We start from the raw sequence: 23060 nt of genomic DNA on the forward strand, positions 1-23060 counted from the left end.
ATATTTGACTAAGAAATGTTAGCTATGGTACCAGGTTAAAATATATAAAATATTTGAAAATTTCTTTATTTTTTTGTTAAAAACCTATCTTTTCAATGCTCTTGCGGCACCTCAAGATGTAAACCTAGAACAAAAATATTTTGTAGTTTTATTGTAGACATGAAAAGGCAACTTTCGAGTGCTATTAGAAAGTTCTTTGAAAAAAAATTTTTTTTCCCTATCCTTTCGTTCCACCCTATTGTCTATGGGGCGGTTTTATCGTACCTCCCGCATGATTCATGAAATACGGTTATAAAACGTGAGTTTTCAATGAAAAATTCAGTTTCAATCACTAATAACTTGGAAAGTATCAATATTTCACAATTGGTCACTATCGATTTCCATAGCTTGATTGAAAAAATTTCATTCCCCTAGATGGGGTTTTTTTCACCCCAAGGGCAAAAACCCAGTTCATCATAGGGTAGATTTTGAAGAAGAGGGTCAACCGAGCTTTAATCCAAATTTTCATTAGAATCTGTGTTAATTCTCAAAATTCCACAGTTTTACAGTTTTTTACCGCTGATGAGTTGTTTATGGGGCGGTTTTATCGTACCTCCCGCATGATTCATGAAATACGGTTATAAAACGTGAGTTTTCAATGAAAAATGCAGTTTCAATCGCTAATAACTTGGAAAGTATCAATTTTGCAAAAAAAAATTATAGAACAAAATTTATTCACAATTGGTCACGATCGATTTCCATAGTTAGTTTGACTGAAAAAATTTTCATCCCCTAGATGGGGTTGTTTTCACCCCCAGGGCAAAAACCCGGTTCAGCGTAGGTTAGATTTTGAAGAAGAGGGTCAACCGAGTTTTAATCCTTTTCATTAGAATCGGTGTGGATTCTCAAAATTCCACGGTTTTACAGTTTTTTACCGCTGATGAGTTGTCTACGGGGCGGTTTTATCGTACCTCCCGCACATACATTCGTAAGTACCCATTATATTTTTATTAGATATTTTTTATGATGTAGTTATGATTTGATTATTAATTGAATTTGTTATATATTTGCAGTGAGGCAATATATGTGGGTTTATGTATATATAAAATAAAATTATGGTTCCACTAAAACTTATTATTCTGATTTCGAATTTCCTAGCTCTCAGTTGATCAGCACTTGATTCTGGATCATGTTGATATATAAAGTATGTGTGATTTTGTTGTTGAATATGGTTTTCCTAAAAGGCATTGCATCAAAAAGTACCGAAGAGAAAAAATCTGAGGTAAACTTTCCTAATCCTGAGAAAGACGAAATTTATTTTGAAGGTGATATCATATTACCTGAGAAATCATTGCGAAATGGCATTGTTGGAGATACATATAGATGGGATAAAGGAATCATTCCGTTCATGTTAACTGGGGATTATACTAAAATACAAAAACGAGTTTTATTTCGAGCAGTGGCCACGTTTCATAAATATACGTGTATCAAGTAAGTTTCAATATTTTTAATATTATAGTTTTGAAAATATTAAAATTTGTTATTATAAAAAGTTTATCAAACTTAGAAACAGGGGAGCAGCTACCGCCGTAGATGCGACACTATACATATTATACAGGGTGTCCAGAAACTCTACCGACAAACGAAGACAGGAGATTTTTCAGATAATTTTAAGATAATTTAACCCAATTCACTTAGTCCGAAAATGCTTCCTAAGGGAGCTAGAGCTCTTTGAAGATGGCGTCTTGTAATTAGTTTTTCTTAAATACCTCCAAAACGCTTCTATTTAGAAAAACAAAAATTGGTACGCGTTTTTATCTTCAAGATATAAATCTAATCCATCCATTTCAAATTTCTAGTTCCTCTCATAGGCGTCCGTTTTGGGTAGGGCAACGGTTATTTTAACGCATAACTTTTTTATCTTTAACTTTTATGCATTTATGATACTGGACTGTTAAATTGTGAAGTATTCTAGTACTAAAAGGTACTCTTGTTTTAAATCGGTAGGACACACCGTTTTCTATAAAAATCAATTTAAAATTTTTTCGCTTTTTGAATAAAAAAAAATTTCAAAAAAAAACTGTTTAGAAAGACGAAAATTGGTACATTTATTTATATTCCAGAGATAAATCGATTTCATTAATTGCGAATTTCTGGTACTGGTCATAGGCGTCCATTTTGGGTAGGTCAACAGCTATTTTATAGCATAACTTTTTTTTGTCTTGAATTTTTGAGCATTTTTGACATTAGGTTATTAAATTATGAGGTATTCGAGTACTAAAAGTTACTCTTACTTTATGTTGGTAAAATACTTCGGTTTTTGTTGAAAAGTTCTTTCAATTTTTTTTCAAATTCCAAAAACGAAAAATTTTCAAATCGATTTTTCTAGAAAACGGTGTGTCCTACCGACTTACAACAAGAGTACCTTTTAGTACTAGAATACCTCACAATTTAATAATCCGGTGTCAAAAATGCATAAAAGTAAAGGACAAAAAAGTTATGCGATAAAATACCCGTTGCTATACCCAAAACGGACGCCTATGACCGATACTAGAAATTTGCAATGGATGGAATCGATTCATCTCTGAAAAGTAAATAAGTATACCAATTTTCGTTTTTCTAAATAGAAGCGTTCTGGAGGTATTTAAGAAAAACTAATTTCATGACGCCATCTTCAAAGAGCTCTAGCTCCCGTAAGAAGCATTTTCGGATTAGGTGAATTATTGGGTTAAATTGTCTTAAAATTATCTGAGGAATCTCCTGTCTTCTTTTGTCGGTAGAGTTTCTGGACACCCTGTATACACGCAATTTTCGATTTTCTGTTTTTGTTTCTGTCTGTTTTTCGTTCTCGTCCCCAAAACTCCCAAAAAATATAAGTCCGACTTTTGTGGCTTCTGATAGTACTGATCATTACCTTTCCAACGCATGTTTAATTTACGTCCCTCAAGTTAGCATAACAAAGTCAGCAGAACACAGCAGTGGCGGATATAGGAAAATATTTTGGGGGTGGCCCAATAACCGGGGAATCCGGGGGGGGGGGTATGGAATAAGCAGAGGGGGGTTCGGGTATACTCCCACGAAAAAAAATTTAAAGAATTGGTATATTTTTATTTTAATTTAATATTTTAAGTTTACAACTTTATTACAACTTTTATATTTTAAGTTTACAACACAAAATCAAGGTTTCTTGGTACACTCGCAAACTTGTCAAGAACTTCTTCATTGCTTATTGCAAAGTCTCTGTGGATTGAAAGCAACGCTAGCCCATTAAGCCTATTTTCCGAAGTGCTATTTCTCAAGTATGTTTTTAGCCTTCTTAAACTTGAGAACGATCTTTCCACGGTTGCCACAGAAACAGGCAGAACTGCTAGCAGTTTTAATAGAACATAAATGTTTGGGAAGAAATCTTGGTCACATTTTTCAAGAGAGCTTACGGCTGACTTGGGAAGATTTTCATACTTCTCTTGGCTCCACCTTTCTTTCCACAGCATGAACTCGCTTTCCACAACCTCTTTATGGGACAAATCCTCTTCATAGGAATTGAAAGCAGGTTCCAATGCACAGAAATCAGTTTTGATACAAAATTCTGGAAGGATGTTTTGTAAGGATGCAACTGTTTCCTTGTGAGACTCAAAGCGTTCCTTCAGCGAATTGCAAAAATCGTCTAGGTAAGGTAAATAAACAGCTCGGCGATAGTACTCTTCTTGGGTACTGTATGGAACGTTGTTGCGGGCTGTTTGAAGGCGGCAAATTCTAGGAACCTCCTCTTTAATCTTAAGTTTGTCAGCCCGCTCCTGTATTTGACTATACAGGACTTTAAAGTTGTTATCGGCATTTTCCCTTTCTTTTGAAAGCAGATCTAAGACATTCGAAACATTTTTCACAGCCTGTGTGAGATCTAAGTTCTTTTTTTGAAGATTCTCAGATAAGTTATGTGTTTTAGACAGCATATGGCTCAAAACAAAAGTATTTACAAGAAATTGAAATTGAGTGATAGAACTACCTAGAGCGTGTGCCTTAGGCGCTGAGTCACTTGATTCTTCTTCAATTTTCAAAAGGGAAAGACTGACGGGTTCCAATAGTTCCTTAAATAAAAGCACCGAGTCATGCCTCTCCACCCATCTTGTTTCACATAAAGAAATAAGTTTCTTTTTCTTTTGTTCAGGACAACATTCAGTAATGGTTAATTTTAATACTTCAGTTCTTTTGGCTGACTTATGGAAGAATGCGCAGACTTCTTTAATAACGCCCATGCAATTTTTTATAGAAGGTATGATACTTGCATCTGATAAACATAAGTTTAGGGTATGTGAAGAACAGTGTGTGTACAACGCTAGAGGCAGTTTCTGTTTGATGCACGCTTGCACCCCTCTGAAGGGCCCTCTCATCGTGGAAGCACCATCGTACCCTTGGCCTCTCAATTTGTTCAGGTCAAGCCCTAAGCTTGACAAGGTATCCAAAACTGTGTTAGCTAATGCTGCCCCAGTAACGTCATACACTGGAACAAAAGTCAGGAAATCTTCTCTGATTTTATATGATGAGTCGTCGACATACCGTACACAAAGAGAAAACTGTTCAACTTGACTAATGTCAGTTGTTTCGTCTGCCAAAACAGAGTAAAAAATAGATTTTCTGACATTTGTGACAATCTGACTTTGAATCAAATGACCAAACGTGCTAATCAGTTCATTTTGAATAAAAGAACTTGTGTACATACTCTTACCACCACTGCTCAATAATTGAAGTTTTAGATCATTGTCTCCACTGTTAGCCCTGTATCTGAGCAAAGATCGGAAATTTCCATCATTTTTTTCTGGCTCTTCTAAGCCTATTCGTCCACTGTCACGGTGGCCTCTTAGTGCTATTTGTTGCCTCCCGCAAAATCTTATACTTTCTATTATAGGAATAAGCTTTTTCCTGTTTTCTTTAATATCTATTATTCTTTGAGCATTTAGTTGATTGATAACACTCTCCGATTTTTTAGTTACAACAGATTTTGTATTTTGAGCTACCAAAATTGATCGTTTGTGATATGTACATTTTTCGTGTTTACCAAATACTTCTTTTGCCTTTTTCAAATTAGTGAAAGCCTTATTTACCAATGCCCCTGACATTTGGTGGTCTCCTTTTCCTACAGTTTCGGAGTGAGAAAATATTACGCAGTATTTACAAAATGACCCAGATTTTTCCTCGGAATATGCTAACCACTTAAATTCTTCTTGCCATTTCATTTGAAAAGATCTAGCATGGTTTGAACTAGAAATAGTAGGAAATTTATATCCAATCGGAGGTTTCCAAACATTTTCTAACAGTGAATTTTTTTCTTCATTTGTTAAGCTTTGAGTAGAGTTGATTTGACAATAGTGTCCAATATCATATTTGTTTGCTTTTACTTGTAATAAGCCTAACTGGTTACAGTCCTCTGCTACTGGAAATGGATCGGTGCTCGTAGTAGCAACAACAGAAGACGCAGCATCATTGCTAACGGCACAGTTAACTTCACTAGGTTCACTTACGTTTAGCCTTTTCGTAAAAAAGGTTTCAATTGAAGCTTGTCTCTTCATAACGAAATGAGCTGAACTATATAACAACGGATAACAACAAACGAATAACAAATAAAGCAAACTCAACACCACTTAATTGCAGTTTGTAACTGACGCTTCTCTGAAAACAATCAACACAGCATGCGCCGAGAACGTTCCGCACAGCGTTGCCATATCGCTAAAATTAAAGCGGTAGTAAGTAAAATGTACTGGCTCCGTTAAGAACGACTCTGAGCAAAGTTGCCGTTTAGGGAGATCCCAAAAAAGGAAGGGGAGAATAATGCACGGACGTAAGTGAGGGGTTACCATAATTAGCACCTACTTCCGAGTCCGAGCTTTTTCCCCTTTTTCTTGTTTAATGTCTTAACAATTTTTCTATTACATATTTTTCAAAAATTTTGGAATTCATTTGACAATGATAATCTCCACTATAAAATAGTAGTGTAGGCTCTATAAACCAGTTATGCTCCTTGGATAAATCCTTCCGAACAGCCAGCATGCACAACAAACAGTATATATCAATCTCCATAAAATCAATCAATCTCCATCCACTTCAATATTTTGTGTTAACTTGTATTTTTTAACTTCATCAACCATTTTTCATTTATTTATTTTTATTTCGGGAGGGGCCCGGGCCCCCTCGGCCCCCCCCTTATATTCGCCCTTGGAACACAGTTATTCTTATACCATAATTAAGTGTTAATTTAATGCTAATTTAATGTTCCAAGAAAAAATTTATTGCTCTTCTTCTTTAAAAGTTATCGCATGTTATGCTAACTTAAGACTCAAGTTAGCAGAACAAAGTCAGCAGAACACAGTTATTCTTATACCATAATTAAGTGTTAATTTAATGCTAATTTAATGTTCCAAGAAAAAATTTATTGCTCTTCTTCTTTAAAAGTTATCGCATGTTCTGCTAACTTGAGACTCAAGTTAGCAGAACAAAGTCAGCAGAACACAGTTATTCTTATACCATAATTAAGTGTTAATTTAATGCTAATTTAATGTTCCAAGAAAAAATTTATTGCTCTTCTTCTTTAAAAGTTATCGCATGTTCTGTTAACTTGAGACTCAAGCTAGCAGAACACTAGGTCAAAAATTTGATAAATCATTTATAATTGAATGCCAAAGTATTCTCTGAATTAAATACTAATTTAATGTTCCAAGAAAAAATTTATTACTCTTCTTTAAAAGTTATCGCATGTTCTGCTAATTTGATAATCAAGCTAGCAGAACACTAGGTCAAAATTTGATAAATGAAAGACTAAATTATTATCGAGGGCCGAAAATCCCTTAGAATAAATAAAAAGTTTCTTTTCAACGAGATAATTGGAACTAATAATCACACCACATTTTCTCTTAGTTTGTCACCCCTATAACTTATTAAAATAAACATTATAGAAGTTTTCAGGGATTTCGGCCCTCGGTAAGACTGTAATCTTTCATTCTGTGTTTAAATTTTTCAAAAATTTCATTGCAGCCGAAAATACGTACCCATCCCCTTAATGAAATTGATTTATCTCTGAAATATAAACAAACATACCAGTTTTCGGATTTCTAAATATTTTTTTTAATTTTTTTTGGAAACTCAAAAAAAATTTTTAAATCAATTTTTCTAGAAAACGGTGTATTCTATCGACTTAAAACTAGAGTACCTTTTAGTTGTAGAATATCTCACAATTTAATAATCCAGAGTCAAACATGCTCCAAAATTAAAGATAAAAAAATTATGCGATAAAATATCTATTGCCCACCCAAAACGGACGCCTATGACCGGTACCAGAAATTCGTAATGCATGGAATGGATTTATCTCTGGAAGATAAATATGTGTACCAATTTTTATTTTTGTCAATAAAAGCGTTCTGGAGTTATTTATTTAAGGAAAACTAATTAAAGGACGCCATTTTCAAAGAGCTTTAGCTCCCTTAGGAAGCCTTTTCTGACTAGGTGAATTGGGTTAAATTGTCTTAAAATTATCTGAGGAATCTCCTGTCTTTTCTTGTGGGTAGAGTTTCTGGCCACCCTGTATACAGGGTGTCCAGAAATGTTCAGAAAAGTTATAGTTTTTGTAAATAGTAGATGTACGTAAAGTTAGCGAATCACTTCTCGCAAATATTATGGCGAGCACAATGGGAATTTGCCGCTTTTTTGCCGTTAATTAGTTGTGAAAAAATTAATTTTGCCGCTCTTTTATTTTTCTTAATATTCAATGTTTCGCTAACTTCATATGAAGTTAGCGAATCACAACAGCAAAAAATATTTCAAATTTAAATCGAGTAGGTGCTGAATTTGCCGCTTTTTGCCGTTAATTAGTTGTGAAAAAATTAATTTTGCCGCTCTTTTATTTTTCTTAATATTCGATGTTTCGCTAACTTCATAATGAAGTTAGCGAATCACAACAGCAAAAAAAGTTTCAAATTAAAATCGAGTTGGTGCTGAATTTGCCGCTTTTTTGCCGTTAATTAGTTGTGAAAAAATTAATTTTGCCGCTCTTTTATTTTTCTTAATATTCGATGTTTCGCTAACTTCATATGAAGTTAGCGAATCACAACAGCAAAAAATGTTTCAAATTCAAATCGAGTTGGTGCTGAATTTGCCGCTTTTTTGCCGTTAATTAGTTGTGAAAAAATTAATTTTGCCGCTCTTTTATTTTTCTTAATATTCGATGTTTCGCTAATTTCATAAAGGGTGGGGAATTAGTGTGAAGAAGTCCAATTACTCGTTTATCGTAGGAGATACGAAAAAAAGTTACTTAGTTAAAAGTTGGTGCCTAGACAGGACCATAATCTGAAAATATTTTCAAATATACAGGGCTATCCGTATTGAGAGGGGAACGCAAACTTATGTTTTTTTAAATAGAACACCCTATATATTTTTACATTTTTGGATTCTCCTGTACGTCTACTTTCCTAAAATATAGGCTTTTGTACTAATATACGAAGTAGTTTAAAGGATAATTACGTTTTTTGTTAATTTCGTAGCAATATTCACACCCTGTAGAATTGTAGTAGGTAACTTGACATAAAAATTTCTATTTATATTGAAAATATTTTTAATATAGTCTACTATTGGTAAACATTATTAATATACAGAAACGTTTAGTTTTAGTATACAAGGCTGGTCAAAACTAGGAATGAGTATTTTTTGAGCTTCCTTAAATGAATTTTAGTATAGTATTTTGGTATTGTGAACCAACAAATTTGTGATAATTAGAGAGGAATAACACTACTAAGTACAACATATAAAATATTGACTTCAATAATAAGAAAAGATCACGAAGATCAATAAGATTGTCAAAGATCACGAAGAAGAGAGTGGGACAGTACCAATGTGGAGTCACAGAAGGAAGATATATGGAGGAAGGAAGAATAATGGAAAAAGCAAATGAATACAAACTGGAATTAGAAATGCTATTCATCGACTTCAAACAGGCATTTGATTCGATTAAGAGAAAACAACTAACTATTGCCCTGGAAAAATTAAAAATCCCACATAAACTCAGAAAATTAATAAATATGACAATGAGAACTACCAAAATTAGCATAAAAACGCAAAGAGGCGAGACAGATGAATTCATTATAAATAAAGGAGTGAAACAAGGGGATGCTTTATCCACTGTTTAATCTAGCATTAGAATATGTACTACGAAATATAAACAAAGGAAACCTAAGAACAAGAGGTGGACAAAAAATCGCCTGCGCAGACGACATTGTTATTATTGCAAAGAATAGAAACATAATGAAAGAAATGCTAAAAGAAATAAAAGAGAAAGGGGAGACAATGGGACTCAGATTAAATGAAGAAAAGACAAAAATATTAAGACTAGCGAAAACAGCAATAAAAGGAAAAACCAAAATAGGAAATCAGAGTTTGAAGGTGTAGAACATTTCAAATACCTAGGAGTGACAATAAGCAAAACGGGTGAAAGAATACAGAAATAAAAGAAAAAATATTGGCAGCGAATAAAGCTTATTTTGCAAATAAAACACTACTTAAAAGCAAATTATTGTCTATTAAAACCAAGATAAGAATGTATAACACCATAATGAGACCAATATTATTATACGCAGCGGAAACAATGACGATGACTAAAAAAGATGAAGAAAAGTTAAGAATAGTGGAGAGAAAGATCATGAGAACTATACTGGGACCAATCAGAACAGAGCAAAATGAATATAGAAGCCGAACACATGCAGAGATTAAGAAAGTACTAAAAGAAGATATCGTGACCAAAATAAAGCAATGCAGAGTTAGATAGTTAGGTCACATCTGGCGGGCAGGAGATGAAGCAGTGACATATACTATGTTAGAATGTAATCCAGTAGGAAGAAAGAAAAAAGGAAGACCAAGATCAAAATGGTTGCAAGAAGTTGAAGAAGACTTTTGCCGCACTTTTTTTTAACATTCAATTTTTCGCTAACTTCATTATGAAGTTAATGAAGATAGCGAATCACAACAGCAAAAAACTTTTCAAATTCAAATCGAGTTAGTGCTGAATTTGTCGCTTTTTTGCCGTTAATTAGTTGTGAAAAAATTAATTTTGCCGTTTTTTTATTTTTTTTTTAATATTCGATGTTTTGCTAACTTCATATGAAGTTAGCAAATCACAACAGCAAAAACTGTTTCAAATTCAAATCGAGTTGGTGCTGAATTTGCTGCTTTTTTGCCGCACATTAATTGTGGAAAAATTTATTTTGCCGCTATTTTATTTTTTTTTAATATTCGATGTTTCGCTAACTTCATATGAAGTTGGCGAATCACAACAGCAAAAAATGTTTCAAATCCAAATCGAGTTGGTGCTGAATTTGCCGCTTTTTTGCCGCTCATTAGTTGTGGAAAAATAAATTTTGCCGCTTTTTTATTTTTCTTAGTAATCGATGTTCCGCTAACTTCATATAAAGTTAGCGAATCACAACAGCGAATAATGTTTCAGATTCCAATCGAGTTGGTGCTGAATTCTGAATTTGCCGCTTTTGCCGCTCATTAGTTGCGAAAAAAATAAATTTTGCCGCTTTTTTAATTTTTTAATATTCGACGTTTCAATAACTTCATAAATATTAACTTGTGCTGAATGCTGAATGGTACCATTTTTTACGATATTGTAACATATTTTTCTTCTTTTATAATTCTGAAACGCTGCACGATAATTTCGTAGGATGCGTCTGGTAGACTTGCATCTCCACACAACTCTTTTGGGTCCTGATTGACGCTTCTAGTGGTACGCGGTACGAATAGATTATTATTAATTTATGGATATCCTACTTAAAACATAATATAATTTCATCTAACATAATATCCTCACTGTATAAAATACTTGAAATAAAATATAAAAGGAGGGGGTAAATATATGAATTTATATTTTATAATATTATTAATATTATAATGAATTTATTCCAACTCAAACGTCCTTACTGTATAAAATACTTGAAATAAAATATAAAAGGAGGGGGTGAATATATGAATTTATATTTTATAATATTATTATAAAAAACTAAAAATAAAATATAAAAGGAGGGGATAAATATATGAATTTATATTTTATAATATTATTATAAAATATAAATTCATATATTTACCCCCTCCTTTTATATTTTATTTCAAGTATTTTATACAGTAAGGACGTTTGAGTTGGAATAAATTCATTATCTCGAGAAGGAGCCAATTTGGAGAGAACTCCTGAGACAGGTCGAATTTTATTTTGAAATTATGACTTTTTAGCATATATATCACACTAGTGACGTCATACATCTGGGCGTGATTACGTAATGGATGATTTTTTTTAAATGAAAGTAGGAGTCGTGTGATAGCTCATTCGAAAGGTTACGTAATTCTCTATTCAGTAATATAAACGTTAACATAATTATTTAAACAGGGTGTCCAATTTTTTTTTAATAAAATTAATTGAGACAAAAAGGAGAATGTACGTAATTCATTTATTTCAAAATACATTTGAATTCCGTCAGAAAACAGAATGAAATGTTTATTTGACAAATAAGCATTGCTTTTCGCTTAAATTTAACGTTAAAACTGACACCCACCTGTCTCTTAGCAGTTTGAACATTTAATTTAAGCGAAAAGCAATGTTTATTTGTGAAATAAACATTATAAACTGTTTTTCTGACAGCAGTAAAATGTATTTTGAATTAACTAAATTGCTTACATTCTTCTTTATGTGTAAATAATTGTAATAATAAAAAAATTTGTACACCCTGTATAAATAATTATTTTAATGTTCATACTACTGAATAGAGAATTAAATAACCTTTCAAATGAGCTATCACACAACCCCAACTCTTATTTAAAAAAATCACCGATTACGTCATCATGCCCAGATGGATGACGCCACTAGTATAGTATATATGCTAAAAAGTCATAATTTAAAAATAAAAATCGACCTGTCTCAGGATTTTTCTACAAATTCGCCCATTCTCGAAATAATGAATTTATTCCAACGCAAACGTTCTCACAATATGTTTATGTATATTATGTTTAAATAAGATTGATCCGTAATTATTGGTGTAATAAAAATAGATATTTAAATAACTAATGGATGACGTTTTGATTTCCACTGCGGAAATTGTTCTCAAAAAACCTTATTCTAAAAATAGGTACTGTGAAAATTTTATGACTTGATTTGTTTAAGGGTTATAAATTGTTTCCAGAATTTGTAGAATAATCTTTTTTGAGAACGATTTCCGGAGTGTAAATCGAAACGACAAACATACACCAATAATTATTGTCGGTCTCTCCCATTAACCGTTAAAATGTCAACATCTGTGCTTCTTTGTTTCCCCGTGTATATTTAAATTATACAAAAACATAGATACAATATAATTATTGTGACTAACTACCAAACAATAGTTCTACTGTTTCAGTAGAACAGTAGGAAACACAATGAATAAAAAGGTTCTTTATTTGAGAATGCAATTCAGCCGGTATTTATAATACAACACATAATGAATGTCTCGCGTTGTTATCGCAAAATATATTACTTCACTGCAAGACACCTGATGACCTGATATAAAGAAATTTGAACACCATTCGCTAATCAATCGACAAGTAGTTAACACACAAAAATTAAACAATACATTTTCGCATTTTACACTTAGGTAGTGTCTTATAGGGTATAGGGAATGCTTAAGAAATAAAAAAGTATTATTTAAGAAAACTCAAAAAATACTCATTCCTACTTTGGACCAACCCTGTATACTAAAACTAAACGTTTCTTTATATTAATTATGTTTAACAATAGAAGAATATATTAAAATCGTTTGAACATAAATAAACATTTTTATGTCAAATTACTACAATTCTACAGGGTGTGAATATTGCTACAAAATTTAAAAAAACCGCACTTAATTATCTTTTAAACTACTTCATATATTATTACAAAAGTCTATATATTAGGAAAAGAGAATTCAAAAATGTAAAAATATTCAGGTTGTTCTATTAAAAAAGCATAAGGTTGTGGAATCCTGTCAATACGGATAGCCCTGTATATTTCAAAATATTTTTAAATTATGGTCCTGTCTGGGGACCAACTTTTACCTAATAACATTTTTCCTATCTCTTACGATACATGAGTAATTGGACTTCTTCGCACTAATTCCCCACCCTTTATGAAATAAGCGAAACACCTAATATTAAAAAAAATATAAAAACGCGGAAAAATTAATTTTTTCACAACTAATTAACGCCAAAAAGAGGCAAATTCAGCACCAACTCGATTTGAATTTGAAACGTTTTTTGCTGTTGTGATTCGCTAACTTCATATGAAGTTAGCGAAACATCGAATATTAAAAAAAAAAAAATAAAAGAGCGGCAAAAGTCTTCTTCAACTTCTTGCAACCATTTCGATCTTGGTCTTCCTCTTTTCTTTCTTCCTACTGGATTCCATTCTATCATAGTATATGTCACTGCTTCATCTCCTGCCCGCCAGATGTGACCTAACTATCTAACTCTGCATTGCTTTATTTTGGTCACGATATCTTCTTTAGTACTTTCTTAATACAGTCGAACCCGCTTATTGGAATAGCCTTCGTGCCAATCAAAAGTATTCCTATAAAAGGGATATTCTAATAACCGATCATTGGTCCCTAGTAGAAACGTTTCGGGACCTCAAATTTTTATTTCTTAAACCGGGATATTCCTTTAAGAGGTATTCTAATAAGCGGGTTTGACTATCTGCATTTGTTCGGCTTCTATATTCATTTTGCTCTGTTCTGATTGGTCCCAGTATGGTTCTCATGATCTTTCTCTCCACTATTCTTAACTTTTCTTCATCTTTTTTAGTCATCGTCATTGTTTCCGCTGCGTATAATAATATTGGTCTAATTATGGTGTTATACATTCTTATCTTGGTTTTAATAGACAGTATTTTGCTTTTAAGTAGTGTTTTATTTGCAAAATAAGCTTTATTCGCTGCCAATATTTTTCCTTTTATTTCTGTATTATTTCACCCGTTTTGCTTACTGTCACTCCTAGGTATTTGAAATGTTCTACATCTTCAAACTCTGAATTTCCTATTTTGGGTTTTCCTTTTATTGCTGTTTTCCCTAGTCTTAATATTTTTGTCTTTTCTTCAATTAATCTGAGTCCCATTGTCTCCCCTTTCTCTTTTATTTTTTTTAGCATTTCTTTCATTATGTTTTTATGCTTTGCAATAATAACAATGTCGTCTGCGTAGGCGATTATTTGTCCACCTCTTGTTCTTAGGTTTCCTTTGTTTATATTTCGTAGTACATATTCTAAAGTTACTTCTCTCTTCACAAGTTACACTCTCTTCTTCGTGATCTTTGACAATATTTTTCTTATTATTGAAGTCAATATTTTATATGTTGTGCTTAGTAGTGTTATTCCTCTATAATTATCACAAATTTGTTGGTTCACAATACCAAAATACTATACTAAAATCCATTTAAGAAAGCTCAAAAAATACTCATTCCTAGTTTTGACCAACCTTGTATACTAAAACTAAACGTTTCTGTATATTAATAATGTTTAACAATAGTAGACTATATTAAAAATATTTTCAATATAAATAGAAATTTTTATGTCAAGTTACCTACTACAATTCTACAGGGTGTAAATATTGCTACGAAATTAACAAAAAACGTAATTATCTTTTAAACTACTTCGTATATTACTACGAAAGCCTATATTTTAGGAAAGTAGACGTACAGGAGAATCCAAAAATGTAAAAATATATAGGGTGTTCTATTTAAAAAAACATAACTTTGTGTCACCCTGTCAATACGGATGGTCCTGTATATTTGAAAATATTTTCAGATTATGGTCCTGTCTAGGCACCAACTTTTAACTAAATAACTTTTTTTCGTATCTCCTACGATAAACGAGTAATTGGACTTCTTCACACTAATTCCCCACCCTTTATGAAATTAACGAAACATCGAATATTAAGAAAAATAAAAGAGCGGCAAAATTAATTTTTTCACAACTAATTAACGGCAAAAAAGCGGCAAATTCAGCACCAGCTCGATTTGAATTTGAAACATTTTTTGCTGTTGTGATTCGCTAACTTCATATGAAGTTAGCGAAACATTGAATATTAAGAAAAATAAAAGAGCGGCAAAATTAATTTTTTCACAACTAATTAACGGCAAAAAAGCGGCAAATTCAGCACCAACTCGATTTGAATTTGAAACATTTTTTGCTGCTGTGATTCGCTAACTTCATATGAAGTTAGCGAAACATCGAATATTAAGAAAAATAAAAGAGCGGCAAAATTAATTTTTTCACAACTAATTAACGGCAAAAAAGCGGCAAATTGAGCACCAACTCGATTTGAATTTGAAACATTTTTTGCTGTTGTGATTCGCTAACTTCATATGAAGTTAGTGAAACATGGAATCATAAGAAAAATAAAAGAGCGGCAAAATTAATTTTGTCACAACTAATTAACGGCAAAAAAGCGGCAAATTCAGCACCAACTCGATTTGAATTTGAAACATTTTTTGCTGTTGTGATTCGCTAACTTCATATGAAGTTAGCGAAACATTGAATATTAAGAAAAATAAAAGAGCGGCAAAATTAATTTTTTCACAACTTAACGGCAAAAAAGCGGCAAATTCCCATTGTGCTTGCCATAATATTTGCGAGAAGTGATTCGCTAACTTTATGTACATAAATAGTAGTGTTCTGGAGATATTTAAGAAAAACTAATTCCATACGCCATCTTCGAAGAATCTCCAGTCTTCGCTTGTCGGGAGAGTTTCTGGATACCCTGTATACAGTGATGAGCGCACTAATAACCGGCAAAATAACGCAAAAGATGGAAAACATATTAAGTTGTGAGATAAAAAGAAATGAACCTAATGGAGGTGTTAAATTAAGCGATAGTAACTTATAGATTGACATTATATTAATTGTTTCCCACCTTTAGACGTATAGGACGAATTTGAGAAACGCCACTGTCACAGTGACAGTTTTAGTTGACATACTCCTCTGATACGTATAAAGGTGGGAAACAATCAACATAATGTCAATTTATATGTTATTATCGCTAAATATAACAATTCTACTAGTTTTATTTCTTTTTATCTCACCATTTAATATGTTTCCATCTTTTGCGCTATTTTGCCGGTTATTAGCACGCTCATCACTGTATAGCCTGGTTAGGCTGGCAATGTGTTACATTTTCTCGACTCTGCTTTACGGGATAGAAGCATGGACACTTAACGCGTCGACTACTAAAAATTTGGAAGCATTTGAACTGTGGGTGTCTACAACTGTGGAAGACATCATGGACCGAGCATGTAACAAATAATGAAGCCATGGGAAGCGTCAACAAAGGAATGGAAATATTGGAAACAACATACTTCCGTCGTGGATATGGCACGTAAAGAAGAAGACCAGAGTACTCTCTGAATTAAATGCAAATTTAATGTTTCAAGAAAACATGCTATTAATAATAGCATATTCTGCTAACTTGAATTCAAGCTAGCAGTAGTTCAACTTTAACATTGAACAGTAGTTCAATAATTATGGATAAATCATCAAATAATTGAATACCACAGTATTCTCTAAACTAAATTCAAATGAAATGTTCCAACAATAAATTGAATTCTCTTTTTTTTTTTCGGAAAACAAATTTAATTCCACTAGTGCTATCTAATACCTAGAGTTACGTTGTTATTCTTTGAAGGGGTCAAACCTTACTGGGGCTTTATTGTACAAATTCGTTTACAGCTTTGCTAACTCTTTATGGCATAGGATTTTATAGAATTTCTAGACACTTACTGCAAGGAAACAATCAATTGTATGTACAAAATGGATCTTACCCTCACATTTCAAGAAACAGATGATAAACATTCGCGTTTGGTCGGACGAAGCCATGGGAATTTTACCAATATTTACCAAAAGCAGATGCGATTAGAAACTCTATAACCATTCTTCTTCAATGCACAATTGAAGTTTTTTTACCATTATTATTCGTCAATATTGCTTCAATAATATTGACCGTGACCGCCTTTCTGACATTTCATCAAAATTAAAATCTTAGCGATTATCAACGGTTCGGACTGTAACGTTGTCGATAATAATAAAAAAATATCATTTTACAATGACTTCCGACTAAGCAATAAAAAAAAGGATTTCGGTACCACTATTAATAGGTCTGGATCCCGCGTATGAAAAAAAAGTTGATTAATAGCAAGCTGAAAATTTGTTAATAGCTTAAGGGTGTCTAGTCGGTCAAACTTTGATATGTGGGAACACTGGAACAGGGGAAGTTTTAATTGTGGAACAGGATAAAAATTAGGAAAAGTCAGACCACGAAAAAGGCACATGTATTTTGTCCGACAGAACAGACTTAAACTCTCCGAACAGAGATTAAACTCTCAGGCAAAAATCAGACTGCTATTTATCACCTGTCATAATTCCTGTCATTTGACATATTCTACGTGTTCCACTCATTAATATGCCCATTTGGTGATAAATTTCAGTCTGATTTTTGCATGAGAGTTTAATCTCTGTTCGGAGGGTTTAAGTCTGTTCTGTCGGACAAAATACATGTGCCGTTTTCGTGGTCTGACCGTTCCAAATTTTTAACCTGTTCCACAATTAAAACTTCTCCTGTTCCAGTGTTCCCACATATCAAAGTTTGTCCGACTAGTCACCTTTAAGCTATTAACAAATTTTCAGCTTGCTATTAATCAACTTTTTTTTCATACGCGGGATCCAGACCTATAAGAATTTGTATGATTCTATGCAAATACCAGCTCGCATGTGTTTAAAAATCCTTTCTAAGCGTTTTTTTTTCATATCTGATTGAGCACCTACCTACCAAATTAAACCATAGGTCCCCTAGCTTGAAATCAAGATAACTGTAAAAAATATGTAGTGAGGGGCAAAATTATGGAATAAATTCATTTTTTCAAGAATGGGCGATTTTAGAGAGAAATCATGAAACAAGTCGATTTTTAATTTTAAATTATGATTTTTTGGGATACATATCTTACTAGTGACGTCAATCATCTGGGCGTGATGACGTAATCGATGATTTTTTTAAATGAGAATAAGGGTCTTGTGACATTTCATTTTAATGTATCTTCTCAGTAACATAAACCTTACCATAATTATTTGCACAGGGTGACCAAAAAAACTAATTTTAATTTAAATTAATTCACACATTGAGAAGAATGGATGTAATTTATTTAATTCAAAATACATTTTAATGCTGTCAGAAAATATAAAAACATATTTATATGACAAACAAACACTGCTTTTCGCTTAAATTAGATGCTCAAACTGCCAACAGAAGGTGGGTGCAAGCTTTAACGTTGAATTTAAGCGAAAGCGATGTTTATTTGTGAAATAAACATTTTTTTTTCTATTTTCTGACAGTAGTAAAATTTGTTCGGATATAAATAAATTACATACATTCTTCTTTTTGTGTAAATTTATTTAATTCACAAGTGTTTTATTGGCCAACCTGTATAAGTAATTATGGTAAGGTTTATATTACTGAAAAGATAATTGAGTAACCTTTCATACGAGCTATCACACGACCCCTATTTTCATTTTTAAACTACTGTGCTGCTAGCTTAAAATCAAGTTAGCAGAAGGTGCGATAGCTTTTTAAAAAATATAGCAATACATTTTTTCGTTGCTCATTCAATTTGCATTTAAGTAAGAGAATACTCTGCCATGCAATTATAAATGATTTATCAATTTTTGAACTACTGTTCTGCTAGCTAGATTATCATGTTAGCAGACCATGCGATAATTTTTATAGAAGAAAAGCAATACATTTTTTTTAAACATTAAATTTGCATTTACGTCAGAGAATACCCTGGCATTCAATTATAAATGATTTATCAATTTTTGAACTACTGCTCGGCTAGCTTGATTATCAAGTTAGCAGAACCTGCGATAACTTTTAAAGAAGAAGAGCAATAAATTTTTTCTTGGAACATTAAATTAGCATTTAATTCAGAGAATATTTTGGCATTCAATTATAAATGATTTATCAAATTTTTGACCTAGTGTTCTGCTAGTTTGAGTCTCAAGTTAGCAGAACATGCGATAACTTTTAAAGAAGAAGAGCAATAAATTTTTTCTTGGAACATTAATTAATTAGCTTTAAATTCAGAGAATACTTTGGCATTCAATTATAAATGACTTATCAAATTTTTGACCTAGTGTTCTGGTAGCTTGAGTCTCAAATTAGCAGAACATGCGATAACTTTTAAAGAAGAAGAACAATAAATTTTTTCTTGGAACATTAAATTAGCAATTAATTCAGAGAATACTTTGGCATTTAATCATAAATGATTTATCAAATTTTTGACCTAGTGTTCTGCTAGCTTGATTCTCAAGTTAGCAGAACATGCGAAAACTTTTAAAGAAGAAGAGCAATAAATTTTTTCTTGGAACATTAAATTAGCTTTAAATTAAGAGAATACTTTGGCATTCAATTATAAATGACTTATCAAATTTTTGACCTAGTGTTCTGCTAGCTTGAGTCTCAAGTTAGCAGAACATGCGAAAACTTTTAAAGAAGAAGAGCAATAAATTTTTTCTTGGAACATTAAATTAGCAATTAATTCAGAGAATACTTTGGCATTTAATCATAAATGACTTATCAAATTTTTGACCTAGTGTTCTGCTAGCTTGAGTCTCAAGTTAGCAGAACATGCGATAACTTTTAAAAAAGAAGAGCAATAAATTTTTTCTGGGAAGATTAAATTAGCATTTAATTCAGAGAATACTTTGGCATTCAATTATAAATGATTTATCAAATTTTGGACCTAGTGTTCTGCTAGCTTGTGTCTCAAGTTAGCAGAACATGCGATAACTTTTAAAGAAGAAGAGTAATAAATTTTTTCTTGGAACATTAAATTAGCATTTAATTCAGAGAATACTTTGGCATTTAATTATAAATGATTTATCAAATTTTTGACCTAGTGCTCTGCTAGCTTGATTATCAAGTTAGCAGAACGTGCGATAACTTTTAAAGAAGAAGAGCAATAAATTTTTTCTGGGAAGATTAAATTAGCATTTAATTCAGAGAATACTTTGGCATTCAATTATAAATGATTTATCAAATTTTTGACCTAGTGTTCTGCTAGTTTGAGTCTCAAATTAGCAGAACATGCGAAAACTTTTAAAGAAGAAGAGCAATAAATTTTTTCTTGGAACATTAAATTAGCTTTAAATTAAGAGAATACTTTGGCATTCAATTATAAATGACTTATCAAATTTTTGACCTAGTGTTCTGCTAGCTTGAGTCTCAAGTTAGCAGAACATGCGAAAACTTTTAAAGAAGAAGAGCAATAAATTTTTTCTTGGAACATTAAATTAGCAATTAATTCAGAGAATACTTTGGCATTTAATCATAAATGACTTATCAAATTTTTGACCTAGTGTTCTGCTAGCTTGAGTCTCAAGTTAGCAGAACATGCGATAACTTTTAAAAAAGAAGAGCAATAAATTTTTTCTGGGAAGATTAAATTAGCATTTAATTCAGAGAATACTTTGGCATTCAATTATAAATGATTTATCAAATTTTGGACCTAGTGTTCTGCTAGCTTGTGTCTCAAGTTAGCAGAACATGCGATAACTTTTAAAGAAGAAGAGTAATAAATTTTTTCTTGGAACATTAAATTAGCATTTAATTCAGAGAATACTTTGGCATTTAATTATAAATGATTTATCAAATTTTTGACCTAGTGCTCTGCTAGCTTGATTATCAAGTTAGCAGAACGTGCGATAACTTTTAAAGAAGAAGAGCAATAAATTTTTTCTTGGAACATTAAATTAGCATTAAATTAACACTTAATTATGGTATAAGAATAACTGTGTTCTGCTGACTTTGTTCTGCTAACTTGAGGGAAGTGTTTAATTTTTAAAATCTGTAAAAGCGGGCTACTCACACGCATGCCGCAGGGGCAACCGAGGGCGCACGGTTGTTGGGGCAATACAAAAAAGGGGAGATACTGGGTGAAGGGATGACTACAGAAAAGAAAAGATTTGACCACATGAACGTCATGCAACAATAATTGGAAGTAGATGATCTTAAGAACTTTTTGCGAATTGACATAGATTCCTTTGAAGAGCTCCTTGATACGGTGACACCAATAATAAAAAAAACAAGGCTCATTGCTACTACTCTACGATTTTTAATTAGGGGACAAAGCTATGAAGATTTAAAATTTAGTACTATCATATCACCTCAATTAATGTCAACACTGAGATGTTGACATTGTTGTGTGTGTGTGTGTGTGTGTGTGTGTGTGTGTGTGTGTGTGTGTGTGTGTGTGTGTGTGTGTGTGTGTGTGTGTGTGTGTGTGTGTGTGTGTGTGTGTGTGTGTGTGTGTGTGTGTGTGTGTGTGTGTGTGTGTGTGTGTGTGTGTGTGTGTGTGTGTGTGTGTGTGTGTGTGTGTGTGTGTGTGTGTGTGTGTGTGTGTGTGTGTGTGTGTGTGTGTGTGTGTGTGTGTGTGTGTGTGTGTGTGTGTGTGTGTGTGTGTGTGTGTGTGTGTGTGTGTGTGTGTGTGTGTGTGTGTGTGTGTGTGTGTGTGTGTGTGTGTGTGTGTGTGTGTGTGTGTGTGTGTGTGTGTGTGTGTGTGTGTGTGTGTGTGTGTGTGTGTGTGTGTGTGTGTGTGTGTGTGTGTGTGTGTGTGTGTGTGTGTGTGTGTGTGTGTGTGTGTGTGTGTGTGTGTGTGTGTGTGTGTGTGTGTGTGTGTGTGTGTGTGTGTGTGTGTGTGTGTGTGTGTGTGTGTGTGTGTGTGTGTGTGTGTGTGTGTGTGTGTGTGTGTGTGTGTGTGTGTGTGTGTGTGTGTGTGTGTGTGTGTGTGTGTGTGTGTGTGTGTGTGTGTGTGTGTGTGTGTGTGTGTGTGTGTGTGTGTGTGTGTGTGTGTGTGTGTGTGTGTGTGTGTGTGTGTGTGTGTGTGTGTGTGTGTGTGTGTGTGTGTGTGTGTGTGTGTGTGTGTGTGTGTGTGTGTGTGTGTGTGTGTGTGTGTGTGTGTGTGTGTGTGTGTGTGTGTGTGTGTGTGTGTGTGTGTGTGTGTGTGTGTGTGTGTGTGTGTGTGTGTGTGTGTGTGTGTGTGTGTGTGTGTGTGTGTGTGTGTGTGTGTGTGTGTGTGTGTGTGTGTGTGTGTGTGTGTGTGTGTGTGTGTGTGTGTGTGTGTGTGTGTGTGTGTGTGTGTGTGTGTGTGTGTGTGTGTGTGTGTGTGTGTGTGTGTGTGTGTGTGTGTGTGTGTGTGTGTGTGTGTGTGTGTGTGTGTGTGTGTGTGTGTGTGTGTGTGTGTGTGTGTGTGTGTGTGTGTGTGTGTGTGTGTGTGTGTGTGTGTGTGTGTGTGTGTGTGTGTGTGTGTGTGTGTGTGTGTGTGTGTGTGTGTGTGTGTGTGTGTGTGTGTGTGTGTGTGTGTGTGTGTGTGTGTGTGTGTGTGTGTGTGTGTGTGTGTGTGTGTGTGTGTGTGTGTGTGTGTGTGTGTGTGTGTGTGTGTGTGTGTGTGTGTGTGTGTGTGTGTGTGTGTGTGTGTGTGTGTGTGTGTGTGTGTGTGTGTGTGTGTGTGTGTGTGTGTGTGTGTGTGTGTGTGTGTGTGTGTGTGTGTGTGTGTGTGTGTGTGTGTGTGTGTGTGTGTGTGTGTGTGTGTGTGTGTGTGTGTGTGTGTGTGTGTGTGTGTGTGTGTGTGTGTGTGTGTGTGTGTGTGTGTGTGTGTGTGTGTGTGTGTGTGTGTGTGTGTGTGTGTGTGTGTGTGTGTGTGTGTGTGTGTGTGTGTGTGTGTGTGTGTGTGTGTGTGTGTGTGTGTGTGTGTGTGTGTGTGTGTGTGTGTGTGTGTGTGTGTGTGTGTGTGTGTGTGTGTGTGTGTGTGTGTGTGTGTGTGTGTGTGTGTGTGTGTGTGTGTGTGTGTGTGTGTGTGTGTGTGTGTGTGTGTGTGTGTGTGTGTGTGTGTGTGTGTGTGTGTGTGTGTGTGTGTGTGTGTGTGTGTGTGTGTGTGTGTGTGTGTGTGTGTGTGTGTGTGTGTGTGTGTGTGTGTGTGTGTGTGTGTGTGTGTGTGTGTGTGTGTGTGTGT

The 23060-nt window shown here is 33.6% G+C and overlaps 1 protein-coding gene across 1 annotated transcript in view; it reads left to right on the forward strand.

Annotated features, from left to right (window-relative positions):
* The first annotated feature begins 1106 nt into the window (after positions 1-1106).
* Positions 1107-23060, forward strand: part of LOC126879791 (hatching enzyme 1.2-like) — a 62435-nt gene continuing 40481 nt past the window's right edge. The window contains exon 1 of the mRNA XM_050643053.1: positions 1107-1470. Within this exon, the coding sequence (XP_050499010.1) occupies positions 1169-1470 (302 nt within the window). The 5' untranslated portion in view covers positions 1107-1168. The remainder of the gene's footprint in view (positions 1471-23060) is intronic.

The sequence above is a fragment of the Diabrotica virgifera genome, chromosome 2 (assembly GCF_917563875.1).
Source record: "Diabrotica virgifera virgifera chromosome 2, PGI_DIABVI_V3a".
Taxonomy (NCBI): domain Eukaryota; kingdom Metazoa; phylum Arthropoda; class Insecta; order Coleoptera; family Chrysomelidae; genus Diabrotica; species Diabrotica virgifera.